Raw genomic sequence first — 22,473 nt, 5'->3', positions numbered from 1 at the left:
TCTAGTACATGTATATCTAGCTAGAATAACTAAAGCTCTCATCAGGAGACAAACTTACACGTCCCTTACATACTAATCTTTGGTGATCATAATGTCTTATCTTATCAGGGGAAAAAAATAGAACTAACCGGCTTCTTACAACTATTTCCAACAGCTTTTGACAAGGTCCTGAATCTACCAATTAGTAACAAGCAGTCAGTAACTGACAAAGAAATGTCAAGAAAATGAACGAAAAATAGACGAGATAATAGACGAGAAACAGTTAATACTACCAGACAAATGTACTACAATACTCAAGATATACTTACGGTTGACGCTGACAATACTTGACAGCCAAGATACAGGACAGGACGGCGAACAGGCCAGCAACAACTCCCAACACAACAACAATCAACTGGGCGTCTTGGCTAAGGACCGGCTCCTCTGTTGTCGTCTTCACCATAGGAGCTGGTGTGGTTGGTGTAGTAGTTGGTCTTGGTGTAGTCGGTCTTGGTGTAGTTGGTTTGGGTGTTGTCGGGCGAGGAGTGGTTGCTCGCGTTGTGGTGGTGGTTGTCACAGCTGGTTGGCTGGAGGTTGTAGGGGGGGCTGGTGTCGTAGGTAAATTACACAGTGGTGGAGCTATAAATAGGAAAAGACACTGTAAATACATCCTAGTTGATTTGTGGGGAAATGTTCAAAAACTGAGCTGTTTTCAGATGCATATAATCAAGATATGCATTTGTGTGTCTTAACCCATTCACCCTTGAAATTTCATAATGAACTATTCCAACCTTTGAATTGGAAGAGTTCAAATGTGTCTTCAAGGGTGAATGAGTTTATCTTTTTTTATTACAGATTAAAACCCTCAAGCATATGTCCTTTGAAACTCAGTACACTTATAATTACGTACAGCACATCATTCTTCTGTTGATGCTATGTAGTCTCTATGACCGCATATTAACTCATTCACCCCTGAAACTTCATAATGAACTATTCCAACCATTGATTAGGAAGAGTTCAAATGTGTCTTCAGGGGTGAATGAGTTAAGAAATTTGCTTGTACCTTTTGAAATTTCAATGTTCTTGATGAATTCATAAATGACATATAAATTAATTGATATTGGACTAGTTGTAAAAGGTAGGTGAAAACTACAAACCGATTTTCATTGTCCACCCCGTGTTTGTTAGAGAAGGATCGCAGTAGTGGCACTGGTCACCAGGTTTGTTGGAGAATGCTTCGTAGCAAACATTCTCTATCACACAGCCAGTAGTCTGAAAGGACGCCGTACAAATCTCAAATATTCGTTCCAAAGTTTGTATCAACAACTAAAAAACTCTAAACACATCTAGTTTATAATGAGAATCAGAGCTGCCAAAAGGTACCCATATTATTGATGTCTTGAAAAAAACATTATGATTTGAATATTTTTTTCATACATTAGTTGTTAGTTATTGAAAATTAACACTTACATTTCATCTCAAGAATGTTTTGATGTAAAATTTTAAAACAATACATTCACCCACCTGTGCAATTTGATTCCATCAGAACATTATATTTGCATACGATATTAAATATTAAAATTCTACATAACATGAGATATCAAATATTGTAACACCTTGTTAGTAAGTGATACTCACAGTGGTCGTACAGGCAGTTGTTGAACAGCTGTAACAGGCACTGTCGAAGGTGACCACCGTGTAATAGGGACTAAACTTAGCTCCATCATTACTGACCGCCACCTGTACGGCCGATTTGAGACTGGACGTCATCATGTCTGCAGGTACTGGACAGTTGATCTGTGTTATTGTAACATACTCAGCGACCACGATTTGCACAGGTCCAGTTGTAGTGGTACCGGCCTGATTGATCTGTCAACAAATGGTTAACAAAAAAGTGAAACAATTGCTTTTATTGACTGCCAAAAAAGACCATGGCCCTTTTCGTGTATCTGGTTCAACCTGGAAAGAAAACGCCAGGTGCAGATCTGAACCGAGGCTGACCTCAGGAATGCTCAGCAAGGGTAGATTCAGAGGGGTCCTTGAGACGTGCCTGACCGAAACTAAAATGCTGACTACTGCTAGTTTGCGTTATTTCTATATAAAGCGATGTCAAGCCACATGTAGACTTTAAGATATGTTATATAATTCAGTGGACACGTTTATTTTGCTGTGCCTACAGTTCAGTCCAAGTGCATTTGGTTAATCATGGAATATTTCTGCACCACCTGAACCGTTTCAATCGAGATACCTAAATGAAGCCTTTGGATACCAACGGTCAATCTGTCAAAAGAAAGTTCATGAAAATGTTGTTTTGTAAATAGTTCTATTGACAGCCTGTAAGTATAAGGATAGTAAGAAAATATCAGGATGTCTGTTCAGATCAAATCATTCCTGTGTGACAGTTTCATAATTTCACTAATTTCACCCCACGGAGATCAATCTCATGCGGGCTTAGTTAATAGATAAAGGAGAGTAAATTTAACTCTGTGACCTTGACCTCAGCAACTAGATTTACACCTGACACGCAATCATTTAGCCCGAGTTTCCTCTGGCCTTGACATCAGGCATTTTGACAGATAGCCTAGATGTCTGGTGACAGGGCCAGAGGAAACTCAGGCTAGCAATCATCCCAAGATGCAACAACACATGAATGGCCAGTACAAAAATGTGAGAAAACTATGGCCAGAAAGCAGGTCATGGGAGAAGGAAATACAAGTCACTGTAGCTTTGATTTATTCAGTCGACAAGTACCAAATAAATTTGAAAAAGTCTATCCTGATGCTGTTGTGATTGATAACTCTACCTGACTCTAATCTTAACAATATCCAGTTGAAAGTAAAGGACCTTAACCCTTTCACCCTTATGTAACTTTAATAGACTCTACCATGCATAGATATGAATGAGTCTATTATGGTCTACAGCGGTGAAAGGGTTAAGAATTACCCAAGAACAGAGGAACTTGCATGGAGATACCAGACAGTTATGGCCATGAAACAATTGCCATGGACAGAGATGCATGCGGCCAGGAGTACTGCTTATCAAACGTTTTCAGATGGGAGTTTAATGATTTAAGAATATTGTCACAACATCTACTAGTATACCTACAGTGAGAGCCTGGAAGTGGCATGAAGGTGTCTTCTGGTCACTGAAGTTGTCACCAAGAACTGTGATCACAGCACAGTCGGTGCTGCCAAGGGGACATAGTCCATTGTTCTCCACACTCGAGACAGTTGGAGGCTGGTTCCCGTCAATGGAGCAGTCGACGCCAAGCCAGCTCTGTTGACACTGGCAAGTACCTGTATACACACAAACAAATATATCAGTCAGCTGCCAGGTCTACGTAATGTTTCTAGCTAGGAAAACTGAAAGTTCATGTTTGAAAAATTTCAACTTTGAACTACTTTAAAATCAAAATATTGTCCCAGGAAATCAGATGTCGAGATGAAACTTGACGTACCAGCACTACAGATACCATTGCTTCCGCTACAGTCGTTTGGACAAACAAAGTTCAGGATGTTTGTCGCAAGTTGAACCAATGTGATGTCCGTGGAGCCGAGTAGTTGTCTGGCCTCAGACTCGCATTGCCCGATATACACAGCTAGCGTATAGGTGGCATCGATTGCAGAATCAGTCAACTACAGAAGGAAAACAATTGTATATCATTACTAAAAAGGTTCAAGTCTCAACCACAAACAATCTCCTTTAAAAAAATATATGGCATTGTTTCAAAGTTTGTTAGCCCACAAACCTAATTCATTAAAAAGGAATAAAACTATTTTATTGCTACATGTAGTACTACCAAATTCGACCCTTTCCACATTCAGGCTTACAGACAGGTACAGTTATGACCCTTGCCTATAAAATCTGTCTTTTTTCTCTCAGCATAGGGTTGTCACTGATAAAATATAATAAGCTTCACTTGAAAGCATTATATTTCAATATTTACTTAGACGTAACTAACAAATTTGTGTTATACTACCTAGTAAAACGGTTATTACTGGCTAACATACCGAGATGAATTTTATGGTGTTTAAAGGAATCAATTTTTCTTTGTTCATTAATCAAGAAATGCTGTCATCAACATCCCTCAATCACTTAACAAGAATTCACAGGAGTGGATGTGTCGCCTGCTCAGTGCTTTTAGTAAGAAAAGTGTTATGGCTTGAGTTATCGTGTAGACAGATATGCCAAAACGTGGAAAGTTGAAATTCAACAGAAAAACCTGTAAGATATGTTGAACATTATTGCTTCTAGAATTGATTAAAGAATAGAAAAATTCTTGCATTTACTACCTAATGCCTACCTAATTTATTTGGCAATAAAACGGCCATAACTCCATCAAAAATGCACCTTAACTTCTGGAATGCGAACTTGACCAAGCTATATCGGTATGCAATATGTGTACCAAGTTTGAGTTCAATCAACCCAAGGGAACTCAAGTTATTGTATGGAAACCTTGTTTCGGACGATGCAACTGATGACGCCGACAAAGTAATACCTATACATCGCCTTGTGTTGCAAGCGACACAAAAATCAGGATTTGAGTCTGAAGTTATAATGTACCATACTGTATAAATGCCAGTGGTACAATTTATAATTGCTATATTCATATAGGAAAGGTATGGTGCAATAGCGGATATATAAACAGGTTTTTGGATACTGCCGAATGATGACAATATTCCTTTAGTAATGTGTATAAAACAATAGTACTAACATGAATGGTATTTTAACTGCAGCAAAATGATGTCAGACGTATTTATTTTACAAAATTCTATATTCCTAAAAAGTTTAATCTGTGTAGCAATTACAGGTACCCAGATATGGGCAAAACCATTCTCCTTAAGCTAATTATACACAAAGTAAATTTCATTTTTTATCAAATAACAGAAGCGAAGAAGTCCTTCAAATTAAGCATCGTCATAGTATGTGTTAAGAGGACCCCTGACTGCATCATTTTTAACGGTCCCAACAATGACAGAACCAGACTTTAACTCATTCACCCCTAAAAGTTCAAATTGAACTATTCCAACCTTTGCATTGGAGGAGTTCAAATGTGTTTTCAGGGGTGAATGAGTTACTATGTACCAGGTTATCAATATGAAGTTTCATTACCTTGATTTTGTCAATGCACTCCTGGATGACAGTGTCAGTGGGTAAGGAAAAGCCCGGAATCTGCTGACAGAGGCTTATAACTGCCTTAGCATTCACTTGTTGTTGACAGAAAGCTGTGGCTAAGTCGAGGTTGTAGGTCCTGGTCTGGTTCCATGTGGGTTCTGTGACCTGTAATTATCATAAATGAAAGTAATATTGAAATATCATTATGCAGTTCAATGCACTTATTAAAAGTAAACATATATTGTATAATTGATGACTTAATATTAATCGTAAGAAGGGTACATCTCGCATAACTCCAACTCCTGGTCAAGCCAAAGATATTTATGTCAAATGCATTCCTCCAAACTCCAGATCTAAAGTTAAATACATTCCTTCAAACTCCAGATCTAAAGTCAAAAACATTCCTTCAAACTCCAAATATAAAGTCAAGAACATTCCTTCAAACTCCAGATCTAAAGTCAAATACATTCCTCAAAACTCCAGACTTAAAGTCAAATACATTCCTTCAAACTCCAGATTTAAAGTCAAAAACATTCCTCCAAACTCCAGATCTGAAGTCAAATACATTCCTTCAAACTCCAGATTTAAAGTCAAATACATTCCTTCAAACTCCGGATTTAAAGTCAAATACATTCCTTCAAACTCCAAATCTAAAGTCAAAAACATTCCTTCAAACTCCAGATCTAAAGTCAAATACATTCCTCCAAACTCCAGACTTAAGTCATATACATTCCTTCAAGCCCAAACTCCAGATAAGTTAAATACAACACTCCTTACTCAAAACCATCTCCTTATAACTCTTATTCAAGAAAAAGCAAAATACATCGATCCTACTCCAAATTTAATACAAATGTATACGGCAGATTCATCCCTCCTAACCTTAAACCACTGTATGTGCCCTTCTTTGGTAAAATTCATATTTGTCCAGTGTTAATTTTGGTTTTCACAAGTTTTTAGTTTAGATGTAACGCTGGGTACTAAAATACACTGTCATAATAAATTTACCCCTTGTACAGTTGACAAGAAAACGTCAGTTAAACGTCAGTGAAAGTTTTCTGGTATACAGATTTTCAAGTTCAAATACACTTCTCCTCACTCAAACTATGTTCAGCTAAACATGCTTTACGCAGGACCCAAGGAATAAATAATTATACCGATCTACTAAATAGACTAGCCAATTCTATTGCTATATAGTATGTATACAGTCGATTCTCAAGCAGGGCGATGACCACCCCCTATAGTAATCATCTCTTTATATTGACTGACTTTAAGACTCCTCCATGTATTTTTACTATATATAGTGACAATGTCCGTAGCTTAATTTCTACCCGTCCTGGTAGAAACAATTAGTAAAAACTGTAAACACATGAAATTTTCGTCAAATATTAAATTCGCCCTTCACATTTAATTTCTATGTTTATTATATTGTTTACAAATGATGAATTAATCCTTGTTACGAAGGACGAAAATTTAAACTGCAGCGAAAATTTCCCAGTATACAGCAGTCAAAATCTTCTAAATGTTTAAACACAAACCATGATCACAAGTCAATATTCTACAAAAATTACCAAAGTTAATGCAAATGCCAGAACTTTTTCAAAACAATACATCATGACACTGTGTTCTTATCCATCCATCCATCCATTCAATACCTTAAAAACCGCCATGCAGAGTACCTAATTTCACGTATGTTCCCACATTACAAGGGAAACTGTCCCATCGGCACCTGAAAGATATCCCCTCGTCCTCAACATTTACTGGTAAAAACCTTATATGTCAATCCTACATACTGGTTAATAATCTTATATTTTGTCTCCTACCGAATCATCATAGGTTGGGTCAATCTCAACACCATCGAACAATCCCGTTCCGGCCTGTCTCCTCTTCCTGTCGCAGCCGGTGACGATAACAGCAGCACCCTCCTTCAATGCATTTGTGATGTCAGTACCTACAACACAGTATGGTCAGCAAGTGAATCTACAGAACATACGTACAGTTTCAGAATTATTTTTTTTTTCAGAATCACAGGAGGACAGCAAAAAACACTTTCAGAATCGCAGGAAGACCACAAAAAATACTGAAAAAGTGTTTAAATCAAACCTACCAGCCAAAGGTGAAGCACAAGAGTCCACGAGTGTGTTACGAGAGACACATTGCGGTGGGGATGAGCTACCAGCATTGCTGCCACAGCTACAGAAGGTATTCGTTGGGAAGTCGGAGCTCTTCAGGAACAAATCCGACGAAGATGCCCTAGGGATTGAAAGTGAACACACGCATTAAATTCTCATTCTGAATTGATCAAAACCATGACACCAACTTAACTACAGAATTTGAGAAAAATATGACATTGTAGTTGAGTTACAATTTAGCTTAAGTAATGTGCTTTATAAATTACCCTTACAGGTTTTTACTTGTCACCATCCATGCAAGGACAAACTAAAATGTCAGCACTTCCTTAGGTTTTGGGAACATCTCAAAAGCATACTGAATAGTTGAATTTATTTTGTTTTTTTAATCTCGATTGAAAGAATTTTTAAGTTTGCATTGTCAGCTTTAAATTTCAAATAATTTCAAATAAATTCCTATATTTAAGCTTTATTACCAAAGATGACATCCTTTATACAATAATTAACCAAGCAATAGGTAATTTTGATGTTGATACTTACGACCATTGCCTGTCGAAGTCTCTAGAGGTAGCAAAATCGACACTAGCGGTTGATGTTGCGATAGCAATAGCTCGTCCATTGGGCAGGGTCAGATCATTGTCAGTCATACCGTCATACACACCACACAAACCTTTAAAAGCAAAGAGAAACTCACTTTCATTGCTGTAAAATTCAAAGCAAGAGGCCCATAGTACCTGTATTGCTCACTGACTATTGGAGCAGTCATGGCAATATATTCAGTCTTTCTGGTCCAAAGAATGCTTCATAGCAAATCTGGTTGCATTGTGTATGTGTATATGGATATAGAATTGGGATCTAAATTGTTGACATGAAATGGACCGAGAATAAGTCCTCAAGGGCGGGGCCAGATGCTGACAGTATCTTTTGTGTTCTTTTCTTTATGCCAAGCAGGTATATTTAAGGAATAACCATTAATTTTTGGGGGTTATACAGTATATACCGAAAAAAACTGTGTCCATTTCGTGCACAAAAATGCAGTTTTTTCGGTACAAACCCTATAACCCAACAATAATTCTGGCATTCCCTTATAATTTGATTTAAACAGTAAGACAACACTTGAAATACATAGTGAATATTCATTCATTTCTAATAAACACAATTGCACAAAACACACCATTGTGGAGTAATTTTATAGCTAAGCAATCAAACATTAGGATTACAAATACTGTGCAAAACAGCAGTATACAAAGTTATCACTTTTTTTGTTTTCTGTTTTTTTTAAGGCTATGCAATAAAACCTGAAGAGGTCTACCCTTGGAGGAATAGCCAAAATTGAATTATGTTTGGTTATATGATGGGGATCTCAATCAATTTCAAGTTATAACCAAAGAATAATGCAACTTGAAAATTTCTGCAAGACCTGCAGCATGCCATTCTAGCCCTGTGGTTTACATATAAATAGCAAGTGACCTTGCATTATCATTACGACCCTGAAATCTGTAGATATCTGAGTTTTTTTCATTACAATTTTTTTTATATGAACTTTCATGAAAAGTTTTTAAGATATGAATTGCAAGAAGACAGGAAGTGGGGGAGGACATGATGCAGCGGGATGATCATGGTCATAGCCAACAATACGCCCCCCACCCCTGATTTTTCTCAATTTACTCCTTTAAAATTCTTTATTGTGAAATCTCAAAAAAAAAAAATGCATAAATTTAAATAGATTACTCCCAATGGACTGAGTTCTCAAAATGTAGCACATGTAGGAAGGACAGAATTATGTTGACAAAAAGATAGGCTTAGATATAAGTTGGTAAAATAATTTTCAAGATTTTCCAAAATGGCCATTATGTTGATGATTTTCCTCAATTTCATCCCAGGGTCCGTTTCCCGAACCCCATGATGAAGCCCCGACGGTTTTGTCATACCTGTTGTGTGACCCATGTCGAATGGCGAAGCATGGACCATGATTTGCAGTGAGATTGTCATGTCTTCAATGGTCACCACGGTTCCGGAGGGGAACCTCACCTGCACAACAAAAGTAGGCTGATTTTAAACCTTACACTTCACTAAATAACACTACTACATTTACTATACGTTCTGCCTCAAATCTGCTAACAGTATTCTGTGTTCCCTGAATTTAATCTCATCTAGTCACCATCTGTTGTGTCCCCGAAAGAACTAACTCTATCCCAACATATATTATACCCTCCCTTGTTAGCCTACACCATTTTGTCAAATTTACAGTATTAGTTTGGGCTGTGAATACACATTTTCTCACGATACAATACATAGCTTGATACAAGACCCATGATACAACAAACATTGCATTATATGAAACTATATAACAAAACATAGAAGACAAACGTCTGACTGACTCAGAACTTTACGGTTGACACATGTTAACGTCATCTTCCACACACTTATATCTCGCTTCGGGTCGTTATTTTTCTATAAATGAATATAGTCTCAAGTTCAAGGTAATACAATTCCAATGAGACCCTATTAGTTGCTATTGTCATTGATCTGACACAAATGAAATTTAGAAGTTTTCAATTTTGTTTGAAGAAGTTGCTATATCGTCAGCTTGTTTATTAGCCGCATAGTGTGTGGACTTGATATTAGCCCAACGCTGCTTCAGATGATTTGAAGTTTATTACAACTCTACCTATTTTACTGCCCACCAAATATTTCCTATTCATCGTTTCCAAACAGGGGATTTTAAAGGTGGTGGAGGGCGAGGAGAGATTTTTTCACCACTATAATTTGTCATTCTACCTTCGTGTCTGGCGTGATTTGGAAAGTGTACAAAATTATGGTAACTCCGTCATATTTAGTAAATTGCAGTCCGGTGATACCAAGTTTAAATATTGTATGACGCTTCATGGGTGTGAATGAAAATAAATATAATTGTATAATTGTAGTATCAATATATCATTCATTCACTGGCCCTTTCACCCTGTAAACCATAATAGACTCATCCATAGGGGTGAAAAGGTTAGTATAATATTTGGTAGACAAGGTATCAATTACAATTGTGATAGAACTGATTGCATGTTTGCATTCTAAAGACTGTATTATTTACACAGCATCGGTTACAACTTCCATACCGTGTATTTGCTGCCCTCGCTGTTAATCTCTGTAAACGGATGCAAAGTGCCAGTCATATAAAGCTGCTGTGTGTTTCGGATATTTCCATTGCTTTCTCGGCAGCGGTCGATGATGAAGACATCATCCTCCGATTTGACAGCCACGGCACATGACTCTGTTCCGAACCTATTCAAGCTCTTTTGCTTCAGCACAAACACCTACACAATACGAACGAATACAACATTTGAAGACGAAGTCTATGCGCATAGCCGATTTATTCCTCTCAACGTTTGTAACATATGTCGTTAATTTATTATTATATGTACAAGCAAACCAATCATGATTTAAGTGAACATTTTCAGAGCAGAGGAACTCAAATTCTTGAGAGTAAACATCATCATGTTTCTAGTAACATAAGCTAAGAACAAAAACACAATAAACAGATTTCTAATCACAGTTACACTAAACACATTTACATTGAATTCATATGGGACAAGAGGTGTCTCAAACATAACAGATTTCTATTACTTAAACGAGTATGTCTCACACTCATAAGGTTTCTCTGCCAGCCTACAGTAGCTTTATCTATAAACTTCATAGGTGTTTAACCCTTTCAACACGGTAGGCCAAAATGGACTCATCCAGATCAATGCATGGTAGAGTCTACGAAAGCTACATGGGGGTAAAAGGGTTAAGAGGAACATTAAACTTAGATTTGATTGCTATTTTTCAACATTACCAAATTATAAAATTGAGTATGTATGTTGGTGATTTTTTTTTTTATTTATTTAGTGTTTTGAAGGATTTTAGAATAAGGAATACTATTCATTATGTTGCATGGTACTCTTTAGATGTCAAATTGCTGTTATAGATGCATAAGTGTTGATTTTTAATTTGTTCATTTGACACATTTTATATTTTATACATTCAATGTGGGGGGTTTTCATCTTAGTTCTGAAATAGAAATTGCAAAAATTACTATTTGGGCAGGAATTTTCTTAACAGTTTGGAGTCCGTCAGCTTTTGGTATTTACAGAAAATTGTAATTCAGTTATTGTTTGAAAATTGAAAATGTTGTAACCACTGAAAAATATTTATAATTGCATATTCAAGTCTAGTTTAGAGATTTTTGTTTTGTTTTATATATAGTTGACATACTTTATGGGAAACAAATAATATTTCTATTCAGGCTATAAACAGGAAAGTCTATATCTTCAGCTCTTATTGTACAATAATAGCATACCTCTTGTGGCAATATGGTGTGCTTGTAGACTAAGAACAACCCTTGGTAGTAGTTATTGTGGCTTCTGCAAACACATCAAAAAACAGTGTACAATATCTCATTGTAGTTTATACATGGCACATCAAACAATCTGAATCATCACATTATTTTTATGCATTTTCATTTTGTAAAAAGAATATTCTGACAAGAAACAAATATGATCAACTTTGTTAACACATGTTCTGAAAATTGCCACAATATAGGCCTACCATTAACTTATTCACCCCTGAAGACACATTTGAACTCTTCCAATTCAAAGGTTGGAATAGTCCATTATAAGATGTCAGGGTTGAATGAGTTAATGTCATAATATCCTCAAACATTATAGATAGCTGGTGGATAACCACTGTTGGCTGTTCCATTTATTCAAAATCTACCTCAAACAAAAGGAATAGGAAAATCTGAATATCAGATATATTTGTTATAATCAACGAAAACTACAAATGCAAGAAATTACATCTGTACGGATTTCCATAATTGAAAGCAGAATCGAAGAATGAAGACAAAAACTTATAACTTCCTTTACGTACGTATCATAATGTATTCAGAATTACAAGACTATAATTCTACACAGAATGTACTTTAATGCTAAACTAAGTTAATATTTTTTTTTGTTAAATCACTCATGGTAAATAAAACACTGACCAAACTTAAGGTGTAATTGATGTAGTCAACACAAGTATGGATGAGACATGGTAAGAACGAATACTTACAGTCCGTCAAACGACCGCACAGAATCACCAAAGGCCATACACGCACTGTAACGGTCGTTGTTGGTGACAACAATCTATAAAATAAATGAAAAAAAATGAAGTGTTAGTCTGATATCACCCTAAATGCCACATGAAAATGGTTAACCTTCAAGATTCAGGGGATTTCCTTTTGTGCTGACTTGATTTCTGATTTCGTCGTATCATCATACTAGCATACGTTCACTGATGACAGTGATACAGATATTTTTTTATGTTCCCTTTAGTAGTCAAACAATTTCAAATTTCTTTCTCTATTTTTATTGGATATATTCTTCAATATTGAAAAAAAATGTCTACAATTTCAAAAAATATCTAAGGAGTCAGAAGATGTTGTATAAGTTTTCAAAACCTGTATCTGAATCCATTTTCATTGTCAAATTAACCAGATACATGTTCTTGCAAAACATTTGTACAAATATGAAATAAAATAAAGTTTATACTTATTTTTTTTATATCAGTTATATATTTGAAGTTTTTCGGAACATTATGTTTTGGGGCAAATATTCAAATACCTGGTATATATGCGGACACAATGTACGCACACATAACACACATAAAGGGGACAGTAGGACATCTAAACTTTTAATAACAACCAAAATAAGCCCAAAATGCAAATCCCTTTTACATCACAACACTGGGTAATAGCAGGTATTCTCAACGGGTATTCAATAGCAACAGTGATTATCATTTCATAGCCGACTATTTTGAAAGATGAGATGTATTTTTTTTTTTTTTTTTTTTAAGTTATATTTTTCTATAATGTCACTTGTATCATCATTAGCCAAAGACGGGATTTAATTTTAGGACCAGTAGAATCTGAGAGCTTATAGTATTCGTTTGAGTCGGTGAAACACTCATGTCACAAAATGATACGATTGTGTTCATTACCTGAATCAGAAATGTGTCAACTTTGTGAATCTTTATAATATTATTCAATAATTTACAAAGGGAACAATGAATGAAACATCCTAGAATGGCCCTTAACACACATTTTTTGTACTGTAGTTATGCTTTTGCCTCCAGCACAAATGACACACATGCATATATTACACACATGGACATACATCTTTAAATGATCTTAGCTGTTTATAGCATGCCACACCCTGTAGGCGGCTGGGATTTGATTCCCTGATCGGGCTAGAAAAGGTTGGGTCACCTGCCCGACCACGTGGGTATTCTCTGGGTACTCTGGTTTCCTCCCACATTAAGATCCCAGCACACTAATATCTTGGCCAACAAGAGTGACTAATATAAGTTGAAACAACTTGTTTCATAAATGTTGTAAAATAAATAAAGTTTATCTTTACATTAACACCCTGTAAAACAACATTAAACTAGCTAACACTCAAGGGGGTTGAAGACACATCATCCCTTAAAGTTGAAAATCTGGTGCGATTCCGATGATTACTACGTAACAAGTACCTGGTATTCTGCAAGCTGTGTTTCTTTTACGACTACTCCGTTATCAATCTTGGTTGCTGTAAGTTTAGCAGTGATGTAGTGTGTGCCGTCCTGAATGAGGTCAGCGGTCGCCAAGAGGGGCACCACGCGAGGGGTCATGTAGTCGGCATCCGTAAAGACCATATTACAGGTTCCGGAGGTATCACCGTCCTTGACCACCAACACTTGTGGAATGTCAACAGCGCCATCAGCACACCTGCGGAAATAATCAGTCACAGAATGAAAGGAAGTTAAAATAGAACATTTTGAAATAACACCCTAAACTTTCATGGAATGTTGCCTTAAAGGTGATGTAATTTTCCAATCTTTCAATATCTTGTCTTTCTTTTCTTCGTCTAAATAAAATAAAATATAGAAAAGTTTTATCTCGAGGCAGGCACATTCGAGCTCCACCACTGCAACTATTGGAGGGAGTTTAGATAGACCTACTTTGCAACAGAGCTGGCAACTTCAGACAGAGATACGGTAACTTCGATGTGGCAGTTATTGCCACAGGAGGGTGACTCAGTCATGGTCACATAAATGTTTGTGGAATTCATGCTTCCTTCCTCCAGCCTGATTAAACGGGTTGGGTCTGTGACCTGAAATGTCATCATCAGTAAATTAACGTTTGTTTTCTCAACACAAGAACTTCATACAGTATTCAATCTTATATTATTACATACTTCCAAAAATGTTGGCTTGTTTTCCTCCCGATATTTTGTTTTGGTGAGGAGGTTATGCTGAGTAATATAAGCCAACATGCATGCTCATTAAACAGATGACACAGATTTTGATAATTCACTTCCTGCATATTGGCTTAAATCGCAGTATTCATTTTACCTCATTCTTACTGACCAGGCTATCTGGGATTAACCCTTTCACCCCTATGTAACTTTAGTAGACTCTACCATGCATTGATATGGAGGAGTCCATTATGGTCTACAGTGGTGAAAGGGTTAAGGTTTCACAGGTATCTTACATGCTAGGCTCCCTGTGGTATCAATGATACAATATAGTTGAGCGGGAAAATAAATTTCCATTTTACATTATTATAAAAATTGAAACAATTTGTGGCCTGTTTTGGCTTTAACATTGTCAACTGTTTTAAACCTATTAACTTGCTTACATAAATAGATGGCATCTTAATACAGGACTGGCCATAAGCGTTCTGTACATTCTCCAGTTCAGCAGTCAGGTTAGCCTGAACCATGACAGCACAGCTCTTCAGTGCTCCGGTCATACAGTTCTTAACGTTGTCATACTCACTGAAAAATAAAGACAGCATTAGCTACAGTAGTTTAATTTTCTATAAATATATGTATGCAAATTCTTATACTCTGTATATATAGGTATCTTTATCATTTGGATAGGTAGAGAAATGATGCCAAGTTTAGATGGAAACCTGTCTAATCTGACCAATACGTTGTGTTTCATAGTGTCAGATAAGATAGGTTTTTGTTTCATAGTTAGTCAGATAAGACAGGTGGTTTTTTTTGGTTTTTTAAAAATAGGATTTAATAAGATATTAGTGTGGATGGGATCATTGCTACCTCTATATCCACATCAATATAATTTGAAATACATTGTGGTAAACGTAAAATAAGCCCATGTATAAGACACTCTATGATCATACGTTCACTCAATGTATATCCAGAATTCTTCTCAAAGTCAAATACGTCACGAGATGAAATAACATCTTGTGGGATCATACTATTCCAGATATCAACCATATTCCTTTGAGTTGTGTTTTCCAATATTCAGATGACAATGTTCTCAGAGTATTTTTTTTACTGTGTCCACAAGTTTGGTTTTTGTGCAACGAGATCAAACGATCCCTCGCCATATTTGGATCGCATAGCTATATAGCCCATTCACAAACTTAAACGATGGAGTGAGAAAAAATATGTGTATGCATTGTTAAACTTACGCGCAGAAGTTGTCTTTGTTAAGACTGAGCAGACAGGCTGTAGCACCGTCCACGTTACAGTTGGAGGGTAGATTACATATAGCTTCCTTTGCCTCTTCCTGGAAACCAAGCATGGCTTTGAAGTGTTGACCGACGTCATCCGTGCAGCTTGAGGTCAGGGCGGATATGTTGGACATCATACTTGGTAGATTGCTGAATACATACAACACATATTATATTCATAATTATATATTTACGTAGATATCCATATACAGGTCATATGGAAAGCTACTAAAGCAATGGCTTAATATGCTTTTGAATCCATAAATGCATCTTAATTTGAAAAATTCATTGACAAATAAGTATTTAATAGTAAAAAAATCAAATTTTCAAAAAATGTTCAATAGGTAGTACATCTTGCATGTGTATTTCATTGCCTTATAACCCTCTACATCTAGCAGAGCTTGTTTTCAAAAGTTGATAGTCCCGCAGCAATAAGGGGAGATAACAACACATTGACCATCAGACACAACGAAGGTAGCATTAAAGTTACAAAATATCCAAATTCACATTTACCTGCAGAATGCGGCATTGTTGGTTGTTAAGACCTGTCCAACACCAGCCATTGTCATCCACATAGCAGGCAACACCTGGCAGGACTCTGGCTCTGTCAACAGACAACAGTCAACACACATGTCATCATTGTTACAATGACGTTTCCCATTACTGTTACAGCTCATCATAGACTTCAGTTTTTCTAATTATTCTTCTACTCATATCGCTCCCAGGTGACGAATAGATTGTTTTATTTTGTGGCTTGTAATGAGGTCATTTACCATTGAAGCATACAAGAACATTACTTTACATACTGTATACCGGGACGAACATTCTGTCAGTTTCAGCTTTATCCTTTTCCCCCCTCCCCTATGAAGGTGAATTTATCTTGACAGTGAATATTAGTACACAACAGACAATGTGCATAGGTATTACATGTGAAAGGTGAAATTAACACCAGGCGAACATGCTTTTATTGGCAAATGGCAAATATTAGACTCAGTGACAGTTTCCCGGTATACAGTAGAGGTGTCACGATTACCGCAATTATTTATTGTTCGATTCGATTCACGATATATTTTTCCAGATTTTCGATGCACCACGATCTGAATATTAGTGTATGCAACTTCAGCCGAAACGTCTGTGAGACGTTCAATTTCATTGGCTGATCTCTAATCCCTCAACCAATCGGCTGTGTGGATGCAATTTTCACAAAGCATTCATAACAAAATGGCGGACCGCAGTAAGGAAAGGAAATTGTGATGCTCCGGCAAGCTTCAAATCAAAAGTGTGGAAACACTGTGGGTTTCTGTGTATCGACAGCTTATATATCTCATTTATTGTTTATTTTTAAAAATAAAGGTGTATCAAATCGAAATAATTGAATCGTGGTACAAATATCGAGATATATATCGAATCGTGGGTAAAGTGTATCGTGACAGGCTGACAGCTCTAGTATACAGTGTGTAATGACATTATTTTCGTCAATGTTTCTCAGAGAGAAATTGACTAGTTATACTTAAGATCGGTAGTTAGACACAAGCTTACGCTTCAAGAAGGTGCAGGTCATATCTTCATGGCACATGCTTTTGGAGACTTCGTGCAGCTGGATCAGGTTCTGTCTCACAAAGGTGCCTTGTGCGGACGACAAGTATGACCAGCTAGCCATGTGCATTTCACTGTCCATGCACTCATATGCTTCACGAACGGCTGCACACTGAATAACCTGGTGAAACAAACGCTTCAATGAACAACATGATCACATAAACGTTTCACTTATCTAAGGTGGGTCATACAAATGTTTCAATAAACAATGCAAAGTATTGCGAGCAATCCCTAGTCCCCTACGTACTTTAGGATAAATGTTCTTATGAAGGAGCAAAATGTCTAAGACATAGATGCCCCCTGCTCCCAAGCACAGTCAGTGTCATTTGTTTTGATAGATTACTCCAACAGTTATGGTGACCTTAACCTTGGTTTCAAGAAATTGTAAATTTTTATGAAGTATTCTCAAACTTGATATCTATAAAAGTTTAATAGAATCTGTTAACAAATTCAGTACCTTCACTGAAGGGGTTGACGGAATTCTATAAATAGTAGTAGTGACATTGGCCTTGGCCTTGAAACCCTGAATTGCAAACCAATTCCAGATATTCTCTTACTAGACCATTGTATAAAGATGGATAAAAATCAATTTAGTAATGAAGTCACTTGATCAATTGTGAGAGGACACAACGCGATGGGATGGACATCAGTAATAACACTGTATGCCCCCTTCTGTAAAATGGCGGGGAAAATTAATTTAAGGGGTACGAGATCAAATTTCAGTTCAGGACATTTGCGAACAAAACTTTAAAGGATGTGAGCATACGAGGCATGTCGAGGACAAAGTGACACAGGGTAAACAAAGGGACATAACTATGTGCATAGTTGAGCTCGAGATATAAAAATGTACTATGTACAAATCATAACTTTGAACAGTCTCCGACAGGAAACATAAATTTTCACATACAAAGTTTGGCAATTGTGGTCACCAAGGTATAGGGTATGTATTTCTCTCATTTCTGTGTGTGTAAGATAAAGCTGTCCAGGGTAAAAATCTCTATCCTACACCCCCTTCATGTGACGTGAGGTGACGTCACAAATTTGGAAAAAACTGGTGCCGGAATGCGGAAAAGGCGACATGATGAAATTAAAACCTTATACAATACATTTACCATATACGTTACTTGATAGCTACACGGAATATTACCAAGAAAACAAACATTGCAGAATTTTTTGTCAATAAAACACAGAAATGTGTGAAACTCCTGTCCTTTAATTACATCTATCAATAGACAATGACCTTGACCTACTACAATTCTACTATAAATAGACCTGACCTTCTTCTGTCGAGAGACACTGACCTTGGCCTTGGCGTGGTTAGTTTGGTAGTCCTCCTCCATGCCTCCAGAAATCATTCCCCACATGTAGGCGACGCCGTCCATGAGGTAAGCATCCCCCATGTTGTCCATCTGCATAGCATCGGGCATCATCGACATGTTGGCCCCACCTGACAACATTTCCCTCATGGCGCGCGACATATTAGCCAAATTCATCTCAATCCTTCTGTTAATTTCCGTCACTCCGACCATGTATGGGTTCTCCATGAAGTGGCTTGTCACCTCGCTGGCGATCGTGTTTCGGATACGTGTCGCTTGGGCCAACATCACATCACCATTGATCAGACCGATCGTGTTGAAGAAGAATTTCTGAATGCAGACTTCAAGATCACCACCACAAACAAGATGTCGGTTTGGTGTGGCATGCTTGACAGCCTCCATCATAGCGGACTTACCAAATACAGAACAGTGCTGTAGCTTCTCCTTTAGGCAGATTTCAGTCATCTCACGTGCCCTGGAGCAAAAACAGTGAGCGTCAGTCACATACAGAAAAGACAGGGAAGTTTGCTGAACAAACAAACAATGATAGGCTATTATTGTCAGCACTAGACTATAGTCACTCTCAATTCATTTTCAAAAATATCAAAATTCAAAACTATAGTAGCATGAATAAGGATTTGAAATGATCATGTTATCACAACATTTTTCTTATTTTTTTTTTTAAAGTTTTAAAGTTTTAAAAATTCACATTTTCAAAAATCTAAATTTTAAGATTTTAAAACTTTTTCATTAACGACTCGTTAAAGAACCCAGGCTCTGTGCAAACCAGGCCCTAATCATACACTGAACATATCCAACTCTGTACCAGTCTGCAGGTTACTCACAAGCAGATATGTTGATCCTTCATCTCTTTCATACTCGACATGTGGGCCAAAACATCGACACAGTGTTGTGCCTCGTCCAGACGACAGTGCTTTGATTCCTGGCATGGCTTCATGACAACCTGTGGGCACATCTTGTACACGGTCTTTACAGCCATCCGCACCACTGACTCGACCACCGACATGGTGGAACTATCGCACCAACTGGTCATCTTATCAACACACTGCATGGTTTTAGTGTACTGCCTGGAAACGCAATGTCACAAAGTTTAACATTGAAACTACAAATATATGTGCACATTTTGCAATACAGAGAGTTTTGAGGGCAACACACAGAATGGCCAGGCTAGAAGGACATCAGAATGTGACCCCTGTTGTCAGATCCCACAACAAGTGTACTATCACATGAAAGAAGTTCAATCAGACTAAATGTATTCTTAAACCGCATTAAACTGTAAGGGGAGTGAGAGATACAACGTCCGTGCAAAGGGTTCAACAAAAATCTGTGCTGTCCAGCAGACGGATACCGCAAGGAACACACGAGTCCTGCCGTAGTAGTTGAGTAATCGATAGGTAAAGATGATGACACAACGAATGTGTTGAAACTAGTTCATGTTATTTTGATTAAAGCTGGAAAACCCAGCACCACGTTGTCCTGATCATCTTTACTTATTGATAGTATTACACTGTGACTGCAGTCAAGAGTGAAAACTGAAAACAAGGGGGAAGGGGGGATCTGGAAATGATTCAGGTGACCTGTTTAATTTACCAACAAAAACATATTGATAGAACGACCAATGGAAAACTACTTTCTACTTTGGTGCAGGAGCCTAAAAAAAGCCCCCAAGTATCTTGTTTTACCTCCCACCCAAGCAGAATAAACACTGCTTTCGTACAAGGTGCATCACTTACCTATGCATACTGTTGCATTGCATCATGGGACTCATCAACTTCATACCGAGATGGGAAAGACATCCATAGGCACCAGTCAAGTTACACACTTTGTAGTCGTCCATCATCTCAGCTGTGTTGTTTGCTCTAGTTGTGTTCCTGTTAATAACTGTTGTCCCGTTCTCTGTCCTGGTGGTGACGTTCTTAACATCCATATCTTCCCGCATGTCTTCCATCCAACTGTCTGCATCACAGCTCGGGATTTTGGTGCTGTCTCTCGCCATTTCTTTGCGGACAGACGGACAGTGTTTGATCATGTCGTAGCTTATACAGAATGAGGTCTCCATCTTCTCTTGGACTTTCCAGTTGACCTCCTGTGGACAGGCGTAAGTGTTCCGCTCCACACATTCCATTGATTGGTCGTAGATTCTGAAATGACAATTTTAAACTATCCTGACACTGAATGCAAAAGGATGAAACTTGTTCACACAATGAAACAAATGAGCTTACCAAATGCTTTTTACATTTCTGTTTTTACATATGATTAATCAAATTTATACAGCGATTCCCTCTTCTCATCTTTTGCAAACCATTACTGCACATTCATTTGGGCCTTATCACTTCGGTGTAACCTGCCCCCATTCGCAGGGGGAGCTGTAGCACGTCTACGAAGGGGTCGTTCCACAGCCCAGCTGCTTCCTGGCACCCCGTAAACCCGTTAACTCAACATGAACTAGAATTGACCTTCGGCACAGCTCTGTTCTGCCGTGGGCTCCACCGGAATTATGCCATATATATACGCCACAGGCGTTTTCACACAGTTCATACAGCCCTATAGTATATAGACTGTCCATATTATTTGCCATATATATATGGACACTATTAATAATGCATGCAAGTTTACGGCCGGGCCTACGCCACTTCGTCGAGACTTCCAAAATTCTAGGTTAGGTTATGTGCAGTGTCTGTGAGTACCATTATTTGGCCAAACATTGTTGCATGAATAAATGCTACAAATCTTAACTTCTTTGCTTGTTGTTGTTTCATAAAACAGTGAGTCCTTCTTCTCATCTTTTGCAAATCAAAGGCTTTCCTCAAAATGTGCATGCTGTCTGGGTGGTTGCAGAGACCAAAACAGCTTTTGGGGGAATTCACTTTTTTGTGATTTAGAGGAAATTTTGAATTGTACAGGAGGATTTTCACTTCATGAAATTAAAAGGTTTTAATCAAATAGATTAGATATACATAGAATCATTCTCTCCTAACTCTATTAGATTACAATGTGACTTTGTTTTTTATTTAAATTTGAAAATTCTCATATAAGGCAAAAAACATGTTTGGACTTGAGAAATTTTTAAAGAAAATTGGTAAGTATATCAAGATCACGAGAGAATTTTAATAGATGGGGTAAATACTTTTGCAGGGAAAATTTACCAATGTACTTAAATGTAAGTTTGTAGAAACTTTGATGAAAATCTGTTTAGAAATGCAGTCAATTGACTCATGAAAATGAGTTATAATGTAGTAGTGGAGACATGAGTAGCAATTTATGCCCCTCCCTTCCCCCTCCTCAATGAAATGGTGGGTGAATAAATAGTTAATAACAAGGCTCAATGATCTATAACCCGAGTGCTATAATTCGTACAAACCTGCATAAATTCTCCTCCAGTTTGTCCATAGAGATGTTGGCCAAGATCTCTCGACTAGCCTCAATTCCACAGTCAAGGGCACTCGTGGGGTCACAAATCATCAACTCTTCAGCACAGACGCCAGAGAAAGCAATAGATGCATGTACAGCAGCGCCGAGGCCATGCAGCGGCCCTTGGGTAGCCTCAGAACAATTGTATGCAGACGCATGCACCATCTGCATCCAAATGGATGTCTGTCCATTCCTGTGAAACAGTACATATATTGGTCATCATCCGGGGCTGTTAGGAATTTACATCCCCAACATATTTTTTATCAGTCAAAAATATCCTTATAGATGCAGTCAACTTCTCTGTTTCTCTTTTAGCACATTCTGCCTGTGGACCCTCTGCTTCAGTTCATCTCAAGGTCTTATTGAAAGT

The 22,473-nt window shown here is 37.5% G+C and overlaps 1 protein-coding gene across 1 annotated transcript; it reads right to left on the bottom strand.

The window, feature by feature from the left end:
- Window positions 1-28: 28 nt before the first annotated feature.
- Window positions 29-22,290, bottom strand: LOC110459006. Its single transcript, XM_021511025.1, has 23 exons — window positions 22,054-22,290; window positions 20,426-20,833; window positions 19,517-19,759; window positions 18,657-19,146; window positions 17,299-17,476; window positions 16,273-16,363; window positions 15,718-15,909; window positions 14,917-15,055; window positions 14,238-14,389; window positions 13,770-14,004; window positions 12,309-12,382; window positions 11,557-11,620; window positions 10,334-10,531; window positions 9,152-9,251; window positions 7,761-7,890; window positions 7,199-7,344; window positions 6,915-7,042; window positions 5,092-5,259; window positions 3,437-3,614; window positions 3,085-3,275; window positions 1,618-1,848; window positions 1,137-1,251; window positions 29-618 (listed from the first exon to the last, which is right to left on the bottom strand). The coding sequence occupies exons 1-23, from the start codon at window positions 22,272-22,274 to the stop codon at window positions 305-307; spliced, it is 4,386 nt and encodes a 1,461-aa protein (XP_021366700.1). The 5' UTR covers window positions 22,275-22,290; the 3' UTR covers window positions 29-304.
- Between the last annotated feature and the right edge of the window lie 183 nt (window positions 22,291-22,473).

Source organism: Mizuhopecten yessoensis, unplaced genomic scaffold, assembly GCF_002113885.1.
Source record: "Mizuhopecten yessoensis strain PY_sf001 unplaced genomic scaffold, ASM211388v2 scaffold9901, whole genome shotgun sequence".
In the NCBI taxonomy this organism is placed as follows: Eukaryota; Metazoa; Mollusca; class Bivalvia; order Pectinida; family Pectinidae; genus Mizuhopecten; species Mizuhopecten yessoensis.
This window is presented reverse-complemented; position numbering and strand designations above follow the sequence as displayed.